The 12163-nt window shown below is 45.2% G+C and overlaps 1 protein-coding gene across 2 annotated transcripts in view; it reads left to right on the top strand.

The window, feature by feature from the left end:
- The window catches only part of LOC147121352 (utrophin-like), a 232317-nt gene that overhangs the window by 142809 nt on the left and 77345 nt on the right, over positions 1 to 12163 (top strand). For both annotated transcript variants that reach the window (XM_085981551.1, XM_085981550.1), the window contains 2 exons: positions 1916 to 2052; positions 11819 to 11857. In XM_085981551.1, coding sequence (XP_085837677.1) covers positions 1916 to 2052; positions 11819 to 11857 — 176 coding nt within the window. The remainder of the gene's footprint in view (positions 1 to 1915; positions 2053 to 11818; positions 11858 to 12163) is intronic.

Raw genomic sequence — 12163 nt, 5'->3', positions numbered from 1 at the left:
CTAGTGTTGCTTGAAGGGGAATGCCAGAAGTTCCCAACTTCATCTTTGTGGAATGTGGTTCTTTTGGTTCTCCTGTCACTGTGGTTCCAGGAGAAAGGACAGAGACCACAGTCTGATTTTAAAAGTGCCTGATATCAATGGCGGTGATGCGTGGAAAGGTAGGGTCAAGTTCGTTTTGTGTCCTGTGAGAACCGCGTAATGGCAATCCAGCTGTTAATAAAATGTATAATACGTTGCTGCGGCTGTGGGGAAGGTTAACCATTTAATCTCTTAAAGAAGATATTCATGGGATAGTGCGTTGGTGTTACTGACGTTATTGTACGGCTAGGAGATAGGTGAAGTGTGTTCTAGCTTGGATTTTTTTCCCCCCAACACTTATGCCTTGTGGTTATAGCTAGACAATTTTCTCTAAACACGTCATCTCCTACGAGCCAAAATCTGCGTCTTTGAATGTACCATTTACGGGCTAGTGTTCCCTAGTTCAGCAATTGTTGTATGTTGCTCATGAGCGAATATATGGGATGCCCACCATATTCTCATGTCCTTGCCGATGGGCAGAATAACTACCCCAACAGATCACTGTATGGACTAAAACTGCTCAGTCAGATTTATTTACGTTCAATAATACACATAAGCAAAAAAAAAAAAGATAGAGCAACAGTGCAGTGCAGCCAGTCACTTGTTATGTAGGCAAATACATCAGCTAATATGTACACATCAACAGTACAACATTTAAAAATCAGCAAAATTGAATCAGACCACCAGACAATAATTACGCTTCTACAGATTATGTTTGGTGAATAACAGGACCTTTGAATGAAAGTCAGGTTCACCTTGAGCATACCTACAGGATGCCATGTCATATCCGGATGATGGGAAATCCAATTCACCCATGGAGTTCAGATCTTTTGACGGAATTAAAGTAACCAGAGCTGTGACTTATGCCAGAGACATTATTCATATTAACACCCACCTTTTTGAAGTGAACAAACAGAGAGTTTAATGTAATTTAATGGATCTTACACCCATGAGATGCAGTGTTAATGTCTGGATGTTGCTGTTTCCTACATACACTTTCCCATGACATGATTCCAATTAAACATATTGAATATGATGACTATGTCTAATTACATGAAGCCAGTTACATATATTGGCCCCTAATGCTAACTTTGTTACAGAACAATACAATCCCCTCACAGAACCCCCAGCCACGGCTGGCTGAAGCCATTTTTCCAAACACTGATTTACCCAAACTATCTGAAATAACAAAATAAAGCCAGACATTTCTCTCTCATCAAGTGCTCAGCTAAAGTTTCTCATCGTGAATTTCTAGTCTCAGAATTGGTCTTCAGGTGGAGAGACAAATTGCAAACAAGGTGTTGCTTTAGTGGGAAAAATCAAGTTTGGATGGTAAGCGAAGCAGCTCAGTGCAGGATGGCATTGACTGTGGCCTCAGATCAGATTGGATATCCTGTGCTGAGATGGGAAATGGTGCATGAACTGTGAAGGGAAAACCTGACAATTAATCAGTGGTATTTGTGTAAGAATCATGTTGCACACTGCTGGTTTAAAATAATTCCCAAACTTGAATAAAAACAGTATCTGTTTCTAAGCTAAAACATCTGCTCATCCCTACCTTGTACTGTTTCTGTGGTTTATTAAAACTGAATGAAAACTCCCGACTAGTAGCAGTTTAATTCTCCATAACTGATCATTCTGGCATATCTAATCCTGTGTCATACTCTTACAGGTTTTATTGAGAAGTTAGGCTTGATCCTCAGAGCTGCTCACTATCATTTCCCATCACTAAAGTCCAGGAAATGCAACTGTGCAGTTCGTATATGGTGAATGGGCGAGTTGAATGGATTGCTTCGTGACAATTCTTAATTAAGTTTTATTTCTTTTACACTTTCAGACAACATCAGGTGAAGATGTACGTGATTTCACCAAGGTGCTGAAAAATAAGTTCAGATCAAAGAAGTACTTTGCCAAACATCCTCGACTGGGTTACTTGCCAGTGCAGACAGTCCTAGAAGGCGAGAACCTCGAGATGTAAGTTTGACTATGTAAGATTTGCTAATGTATGAGTTCCCATTGATGGAATGACCAGTGTTGCTGTGTAGTTCATCTTGCAGTTTAGAGGGAGAAGGAAGTTTATCATCTGTGTTTTTTACAAATTGCACAATGTAGCAACAAGCAGGCCATTAGATGGAAGCACTGGTCCACTTTATACTCGCCTCCAAAACGACAGTCATTCAGAGAGTACATCTACTAAGGGCAGGTTAATACTGTCATTGACAGCGACATGCAACCTTGCTAGTTATTTTTATACCATAGCCTCCAGCTCTATGAGACTGACATCTATCGGTTATAACATTTTCATTTCTGCTGGTGTAGTGCTGTATGCAGCCACGAAGCAGCAAGACTAAGTGAACGGACAGTTGTGCTGATGTCCCCAGCGAGCCACCGGACTCATGTGCTGATGCTACTTGTCTGACCACTTCCATCTCTACAATCACAACAAATGGCACAATATTGCCAGAGCACTGTCCTTCACCAAGTGTAGCCCCAGTAACAAATTCTAAATCACCATCATATTTTTTTCTTAATTTAAAATTTTAAATGTTTAACTTAATATTTGGTTTCACCGATGATTGAGTTCAAGAGTGTAGCTGAGCCTTACAGAGCAGAAGTCCCAGACTTGATTCCCAGCCTCTGCTCCGTTGTCAGGGGCCCTATATCCCTGGGTTGTAGAGAGGGAACTCAACTAGCGTGAAAATTGTTTAGTGATCTCCGAAGGAAAGCACATGTAAACCGAGTGGCCAAATTCGGTTGTGATTCCCCTGTCAATGAATAGCTGGATGGCACTCATTATCCAGGTTCAAACATGAACAAATGGAAATTAGAGAAGCGTGCAATAAGGGCACAGCAGCCATCATGGGTGACTTTAATCTACATATAGATTGGGCTAACCAAATTAGTAACAATACTGTGGAGGAGGGATTCCTGGAGTGTTTACGGGATGGTTTCCTGCACTAATATGTCGAGGAACCAACTAGAGATCAGGCCATCTTAGACTGGGTATTATGTAATGAGAAAGGATTAATTAGCAATCTTGTTGTACGAGGCCCCTTGGGTCAGAGCGATCATAATATGATAGAATTCTTTATTAAGATGGAGAGTGAAGTAGTTGACTCAGAGACTAGGGTCCTGAATTTAAATAAAGGAAACTACGATGGTATGAGGCGCAAGTTGGGTAGGATTGATTGGGGAATGTCACTCAAAGGGTTGACGGTGGATAGACAATGGCAAACATTCAAAGACCGCATGGATGAACTACAGAATTTGTTCATCCCAGTTTGGCATAAAAATAAAACAAAAAAGGTGACTCAACCGTGGCTAACAAGGGAAATTAGTGATAGCATAAGATCCAAGGAGAGGACATATAAATTGGCCAGAAAAAGCAGTAAACCTGAGGATTGGGAGCAGTTTAGGATTCAACAAAGGAGGACAAAGGGATTAATTAAGAAGGGGAAAATAGAGTATGAGTGTAAGCTTTCAGGGAACATAAAAACTGACTGTAAAAGCTTTTATAGATATGTGAAGAGAAAAAGATTGGTGAAGTCAAGCGTAGGACCCTTGCAGTCAGAATCAGGGGAATTTATAATGGGGAACAAAGAAATGGCAGACCAATTAAATACATATTTTGGCTCTGTCTTCACAAAGGAGGACACAAATAACCTCCCAGAGATGTCGGGGAACATAGGGTCTGATGAAAGGGAGGAACTGAAAGAAATCAGTATTTGTAGGGAAATGGTGTTAGGGAAATTGACGGGATTGAAGGCCGATAAATCCCCAGGGCCTGATAATCTACATCCTAGGGTACTTAAGGAAGTGGCCCTAGAAATAGTAGATGCATTGCTGATCATCTTCCAACATTCGATGGAATCTGGAACAGTACCCATGGATTGGAGGGTAGTTAATGTTACCCCACTATTCAAAAAAGGTGGTAGAGAGAAAACGGGGAATTATAGACCGGTAAGCCTGACATCGGTAGTGGGGAAAATGCTAGAGTCCATTATAAAAGATGTAATAGCAGAGCACTTGGAAAACAGTGACGGGATCGGACAAAGTCAACATGGATTTACAAAAGGTAAATCGTGCTTGACTAATCTACTGGAATTTTTTGAGGATGTAACTGGTAAAATAGATAAGGGAGAACCAGTGGATGTGGTGTATTTTGACTTTCAAAAGGCTTTCGATAAGGTCCCGCATAAGAGATTAGCATGTAAAGTTAAGGTACATGGGATTGGGGGCAAGGTATTGACTTGGATAGAGAACTGGTTGGCAGACAGAAAGCAAAGAGTTGGAATAAACGGGTCTTTTTCGAGTGGCAGGCAGTGACTAGTGGGGTACCGCAGGGATCGGTCCTTGGACCCTAGCTATTCACAATATATATTAATGATCTAGACAAGGGAACTAGATGTAATATCTTCAAGTTTGCAGACGACACAAAGCTGGGTGGGCGTGTGTGCTGTGAGGAGGATGCCGAGAAACTCCAGGATGATTTGGACAGGTTGGGTGATTGGGCAGAAGCATGGCAGATGCAATATAACGTGGATAAATGCGAGGTTATCCACTTTGGTGTCAAAAACAGGAAGGCAGACTATTATCTGAATGGCAGTAGATTGGGAGAAGGGGAAGTGCAACGAGACCTGGGTGTCCTTGTGCACCAGTCGCTGAAGGTAAGCATGCAGGTACAGCAGGCAGTTAAGAAGGCAAATGGTATGTTGGCCTTCGTAGCGAGAGGGTTTGAGTACAGGAACAAGGATGTCTTGCTGCAGTTGTACAGGGCCTTGGTGAGACCACATCTGGACTATTGTGTGCAGTTTTGGTCGCCTTATCTGAAGAAGGATGTTCTTGCCATGGAGGGAGTTCAGTGAAGATTCACCAGGCTGATATCTGGGATGGCAGGAATGACGTATGAGGAGAGATTGGGTCGATTGGGCTTATACTCGCTGGAGTTTAGAAGAATGAGAGGGGATCTCATTGAAACTTATAAAATTCTGATAGGACTGGACAGACTAGATGCAGGAAGAATGTTTTCGATGGTCGGGGAGTCCAGAACCAGGGGTCACAGTCTAAGGATAAGGGGTAAGCCATTTAGGACTGAGATGAGGAGGAATTTCTTCACCCAGAGAGTGGTGAACCTGTGGAATTCTCTACCACAGAAGGCAGTAGAGGCCAATTCATTAAGTATAATCAAGAAGGAGTTGGATATATTGCTTAGGCTAATGAGATCAAGGGATATGGGGAGAAAGCAGGGACAGGGTACTGAATTTGGATGATCAGCCATGATCGCATTGAATGGCGGAGCAGGCTCGAGGGGCCGAATGGCCTACTCCTGCTCCTATCTTCTATGTTTCTTCTATGTTTCTATTGGTGAGCGAATGGAGAGCACCCATGGGAGAGCTGCCCGGCAACAAGTTAACACCTTCAGGAAAGGGAAGGTGGGGGGACGTTTGGCAAAACAAATCTGTGCTGATCAACACACACAATGTGTCAGGGTCTTGGTGTGTTGGATTTATTTGTTCATAATTTTTGTGCCTCATGTGCTACTCAGGTTTGCTCATTGGATAGGTATCCCTTCCTATCTGTATATGTACTGAAGGGATGTTTTTGACGTTGTTCCCTAATAGGTGGATAAATCCTGAATCAGAATAGCAAGGTCTGTTAGTTTCAGTGACTTGAGAGAAATGGGAAATAATGAGCACATGGAGTTAAACTTTATATCTGGACCCCAAGACTCCACAGCATGCGACCACAAAGACATAAGCTTGGACACCCCTGTGATGCAGTAACAGGCTTAGCGATATTAGTGGTTCGGGTGGGTAGTGTATGAGGTTGCGTTATCTGAAGGATAGAGTGAGCATCGATGGATCAGGTGGTGCTTTTGGATGTCCAGATGTAAAATTTAGAACTAAAAAAACAAGCTGTATTTATTGGGTGGGCAGTCGAGGTGTTACAGAGGGCTACAGACTCCAAGGTATTCAGGTTGCTGTGTGGGGCACTGAGGGAGGAACATGTTGTGTCTGTGTATAATAAGACACAGACTGCAGGAGAACGGTACAACAGGTGTTTACTCAACGTGGCTCACACTGGAACTGATCTGTACAGATTACTACTCAGTGCTATATACAGGTGTGGTTACTGCCGGTGCTGCAGTATACATGAGCTGTAAAAGATAGTTCCCCCTTAAAGGTATATACATTACAATTCCTCCCCTTTTAGATTAACAGTACCATAACACTCATTTAACAATTAAATATCAAACTAATTACAATTAACACTTTTAACATGCAACATTAGCTGAAAATAGTCTATTTATAAATTCAGTCTTTGGGGAGGCTTCCTGATCCTTTCTGGATAGCGCCTTTCCCGAGTGTCTTGCTCTTGGTGCGGTGGCGATTCTGGCCCCCTGTCGTCGGTTGGTTCATCAGCTTCCGATGCTACTGTTTCTGGGGTAGATGCGACCTGTACGTCGGGTTCATCACCAGGTACGTATGGGCGAGGCATGGGGTTGACTTGTTCCTGTGACTCTAGGATCTGGTCAGCATGGCGTCTCATGATGCTCCCTCCAACGTCCACTGTGTACATTAGTGGGCCCTGCCGTGTGCATATCGTTCCTGGCTGCCATTTTTCTGTTCGGTAGTCGCGGGCCAAGACTGGTTGCCCTACATTGAAGCTCCTTGTTGGCTTCTCATGGATGTGCTGGAATTGCTTACTCTCAACATCTCTTCGTACGTTTGGTCTGAGCAAATCCAGGCGAGATTTTAACCTTCGGTTAAAGAACATCATGGCTGGGGCCTGGTTGGTGACTGCATGTGTCGCATTCCGGTAGGCGAACAGGAAATTGTCCACCTTGTGCTGCAGCGGAATGTTGTCATTGCACATTGCCTTTATTGCCTTCTTAAAGGTTTGTACGAACCTCTCAGCCAATCCATTTGTGGCTGGATGATACGGGGCGGATGTGTAATGCCTTACCCCATTCTTTTTCAAGAACCTCCGGAATTCTTCGGACACAGACTGTGGTCCGTTGTCAGAGCAAATCTGTTCTGGCAAGCCATTCCTGGCAAAAATGGCCTGTAGGACTGCAATAGTTTTCTCCGTGGTGGTGGAGGACATTTTGATGACCTCAGGCCATTTCGAGTGCGCATCCAAGGCCATTTCGAGTGCGCATCCACGGCTATTAAAAACATTGAGTCCATGAATGGACCAGCAAAATCAATATGCACCCGTTGCCATGGAGATGAGGGCCACTCCCATGGGTGTAGAGGGGCCTGTGGTGGTGCATTTTGGACTTTCTGGCATCCTGAGCAGCTCTTGGTCAGGTCCTCGATTTGCTTATCGATTCCCGGCCACCACACATAAGCCCTGGCTAGGCTTTTCATTTTTACGCCTCCCAGATGACCCTCATGAAGCTCATTGAGCACTCTATCCCTTAACTTGGGTGGAATTACCACTCGGGATCCACACATCAAGGTCCCCCGGCACACTGACAGCTGTTCTCTCCTTGTCGAGAATGCTGGCAACAGTGAGTCGCCATGTGCTGGCCATCCCTTCACCGTCAACTCATATACCCGAGACAGTGTCGGGTCATTTCGGGTTTCCTTTTCGATACAAGCGTTAGTTACCGGTAGGTATTCAACTATAGTCGAATGGAATATTTCGACAGGATCCACTGCTGGTGCTTCCTCCGCAGTAGGCAGTGGCAGGCGTGATAGCCCATCAGCATTTCCATGCTGTTTCGTGCCCTTATATTCAATCTCATAGTGGTGCGCCCCTAGAAAAAGTGACCATCTTTGTAGTCGTTGCACAGTCATCACTGGAACGCCCTTCTTCGGATTAAAAATGGAGACAAGAGTCTGGTGATCAGTCAGCAAGGTGAATTTCTGCCCGTGTGGATAGTGATTGAACTTTTTCACTCCCCACACTAGGCTGAGGGCCTCCCTGTCAATCTGGGCGTAGTTACACTCGGCTGAGGTTAGTGATCGTGACGCAAAGGCTATTGGCCTCTCTGAGCCATCCGAGAATTTGTGCGACAGCACCACTCCAATGCCGTAGGGTGACGCATCACATGCCAACCGAATTGGTAATGCCGGGTTGTAATGGGCCAATACCTCTTTCGATGTGATTAGTGTTTTGCTCTTCTGGAAAGCTCGTCTACATTCGTCACTCCACTTCCATGGCACCCAAGTTTGCAGTAGGGTGTTCAGTGGGTGTAGTATTGTAGACAAATTTGGCAAGAACTTATGGTAGTAGTTTACCAGCCCGAGGAACGACCTCAGTTGTGACACATTTTCCGGTGCTGGAGCCTTGACTACTGCCTCAATCTTCTCTGGGGACTTATGTAACCCCTCTTTATCGATAACGTGGCCACAATACGAGATCTGTTTTCTAAAAAACTCGCATTTGGGGCGGTTAGCTCGGAGCCCATATTCCTGCAATCTAGTGAGCACCTGCTCCAGGTTGGCAAGGTGATCACTGTCATTTTCGCCCGTGACCAGGATGTCGTCCAAATAACACTGGGTCCCTGGGATCCCTTGCAGGACTTGGATCCCTTGCAGGACTTGTTCCATTGCCCTCTGCCAAATAGCCGGAGCTGATGCTACCCCGAATACCAGCTGGTTGTATTGGTAGAGACCTTTATGGGTGTTGATTGTGAGGTATTTTTTTGATGCTTCTACCTCCATTTGCAGATACGCCTGGGCCAGATCAATCTTAGTGAAGCGCTTCCCTCCAGATAGCGAGGCGAAAATATCTTCAATCCGCGGAAGTGGATATTGTACGGTGTGAAGGACCGGGTTCACTGTTACCTTAAAGTCCCCACAGATGCGAACCTTCCTTGGTTCCCCAGGCGTGCTGCTCAACGACTTTTTCATCACAGGGACGATGGGTGTAGCCCACTCGCTCCAGTCTACCTTGGACAGTACACCTGAATGTTCCAGACTCTCCAGCTCTGCTTCGACGGCTGGGCGGATCGCATAAGGCCTTAAAAAAATGTTGGGCTTGCGTTTTCTTCAATTTTAATTGTCGCTGTCATGCCTTTTAGTGTTCCGAGTCCTTGCTGGAACACTTCTTTTGCGTCAGTTAGGATCTTTGACAGTCGCCCAGGTGTGACGTCGTCATCCTTTTTGTCAGCCACAGTCAGTGCCTGTATGGAATGCCAATCCAGTTGTATTTTCCGGATCCATTCACGTCCCAGTAATGGTGGTCCTCCATCTTGCAATACATACAGGTCTAGTTTTGGTGTTTCCTTACCGTTATATATAACGGTCACCCTTATTTTTCCTTTGGGGTAGACTTTTTGCCCCGTGTACGTCTTCAAAATAATTTTTGTGTCTTTCAAGGGTATGTGTGAGAATAGCCACTCGTAGTCCCGTCGGTTTATGACTGTTGGGGCTGATCCTGTGTCCAATTCCATCTTTACCTGGACTCCTGCTATCTTGAGAGTGACCCAAATGGTTCGGTGATCCTCCTTTGTGATAACATTATGTAGTTTCAGAGAACTCAGTTTCCTGCTTTCGGAGTCGTTATCACTCTTTTGTTCGTCTGAACTATTCTCCGTCATCTTATGTACCTTCTTGTACTTTTCTTTGGTAGGTTTCTTATTGCTGGTTTTCTTTCCCGACCTGCAGACTCGTGCTATGTGTCCTACTTTTCCACACTGCCTGCACACTTTGTCTTTGAACCAGCAATCATTCTGGTCGTGTGTTGTTCTGCCGCAGCGATAGCACTTCTCTGTTCTATATGACATTTCGTTTGTGCCATATTCTTGCGGTCTCTGTTGTATCTCTGCAGTGCCCCGTGCTGCTGCTTCATATGATACCGCAATGAAGAAAGCCTTTTCCAGCGTAAGGTCCTTTTCAGATAAAAGCCGTTTCTGGGTTCCTTCACTTTGAAGCCCACACGCAAACTTGTCCCTTAAGGTATCTGCCAGTCCCGCTCCAAACTGGCAGTGTTTCGATAGTTTGCGCAGTTCTGTTAAATAATCAGCATTGTTTTCATCCTTATGCTGGTGCCGTTTGTGAAACTTGAATCTTTCTGCTATCAGCAGCGGTGTGGGGTTTAAATGTTCCTGTAGTATCGTTACTATTTCTTCAAAACTCTTTTCCATTGGCTTCGTTGGGGTTACTAGATTTCGTAATAAACCATACGTCTTTGCACCCATTAAATTTAACAATACCGACGCTTTCTTGTCATCTGACACCTCATTTGCCTTGCAGTATACCTCTGTTCATTCGAGAAATGCGGTGATACTGCCACTCTTCGGCATTTTGGGTGTGGTTTAAAATGGCATCTCCCAATGGCTTAAAATGGCGTCTCCCGCGCTTTCCTTCCTCCCCTGCTGCTGCCAACGCCGCTCCCGGCGGTTCTCGTGGCAATGGCGGCGACCTGTAGGTTTTGCGCGCTTCTCCTGCGCTGCTGTCGACGCCGCTCTCGGCAGTCCTCGTGGCAATGACGGCGCCTCGCGGGTTTCTGCGCGTCTCTCTCTCCCTCTCTTCGACGCTGCTCGGCCCCTGAACACCGGCTGCGCCCTGTGCGCTCTGCCCTCTCTCTCCCCCGTCGACGCTGCTCGGCCCTTTGCTGTGCCGCTCTGTCGGGCTCTAGCCCGCCGCTGTCCAGGAAGGGTCTGCGCACTACCTGTTGCCAGCCCGTTTCGCTGGACCACCTCGACTGGAAAGCCAAGCCCGGCTCTCGACAGCCTCCCCCGCAATTCTCGAGTCTCTGCTGTATGACTGGGCGGTTGCCCATGGTCGACGCCCGAGTCTCTGGCCTTGACCTCCAATCCACTGATCTCCAGGAACGAATCCCCGGGAGGTGATGCAGAGTTGCAGGTAGGTTCGAACTTGCCTTGTTGCCAATGTTGTGTCTGTGTATAATAAGACACAGACTGCAGGAGAACGGTACCACAGGTGTTTACTCAACGTGGCTCACACTGGAACTGATCTGTACAGATTACTACTCAGTGCTATATACAGGTGTGGGTCATTGCCGGAACTGCAGTATACATGAGCTGTAAAAGATAGTTCCCCCCTTAAAGGTATATACATTACAGAACAAGTGTCCATGTTCTGCACCATCTGGGAGAAGTGCCTGCTCACAGCCACATGTTTCATTACAGGAAGGAAATTTCCATACCTATGGCAGACAGAGACCTCACATCGAAGCTGATCAGAAAGCTCTGATGTGGTTACTCCTGCCCTGCTGTTTGAAGGAACAAGTGTGTTAATGGACCTGAGCTGGAAATGTAAGAGTATTTAATTTAGTTAGTAGCAGTTTAGAAGAGGAAGGCATGTAGAGTCTGGTTTGGTACTTGGCTGTTCAAACTAGGAAGATCTGAAGTTCAGTGCCTGGTCTGTGCTGGAGAGGAGAAAGTGAAAGGAAGAAGCACAATAAACCCAAAAATGCAGAGTCGAGGAAGAAAGATCATTAGAAGGATGATTAGTGTTATGGAAATAAATGGAAAAATAGCAGAACAGAAAGTATATCAATACTTTTCAAAATTATATTAAATTAAGATTATCAATTTTCCCAAAGGCTCAAAAAGTCAGAGTTGTCCAATAAGGCTTGGTGATTATAGATGTTGTGTCGCCATTGACAGTTATTTGTTCTGCAGCTGCTTTCTTAGTCTGGGTCCATGCTGACACACAACACATGGGCTGAGGATGTGGTCCTGCTTTATTGAGGTTAAGCCTTTTGCTATTTTTTGAGTTGCATTAACGATGTTATGTGGTTTCCTCATTTTCTCTTGCAGTCCTGTCACGCTCATCAGTATGTGGCCCGAGCAGTATGAGTGAGTATGCACATTTACTATCCTGCGTGCCAAGTAGGTGGTCTCACCCGAACAATAGTTTGTTGCTGTGTTAACCGTGCTTACCATGTAACTGCATCTAGTCGGGTTGTTCAGAACTCAGTCAGGCTGTTTGATTGTCCACAGTGGGGAACATAGGAATACCTACTTTGTTTCCTGAGACAGACAGACCTCCTAATTTGGATGTGATGTAGTTCTTCCTCGTGGGTAGAATAAACTGGAGAATTTATCATCTCCCTGTTGTGCTTTCTGTTCATACAATCAACACGATTATTTTGAGAATTATCT

The sequence above is a fragment of the Somniosus microcephalus genome, chromosome 3 (genome assembly GCF_052327205.1).
Source record: "Somniosus microcephalus isolate GS21.2 chromosome 3, FLI_Smic_1.0, whole genome shotgun sequence".
Lineage (NCBI taxonomy): Eukaryota > Metazoa > Chordata > Chondrichthyes > Squaliformes > Somniosidae > Somniosus > Somniosus microcephalus.
This window is presented reverse-complemented; position numbering and strand designations above follow the sequence as displayed.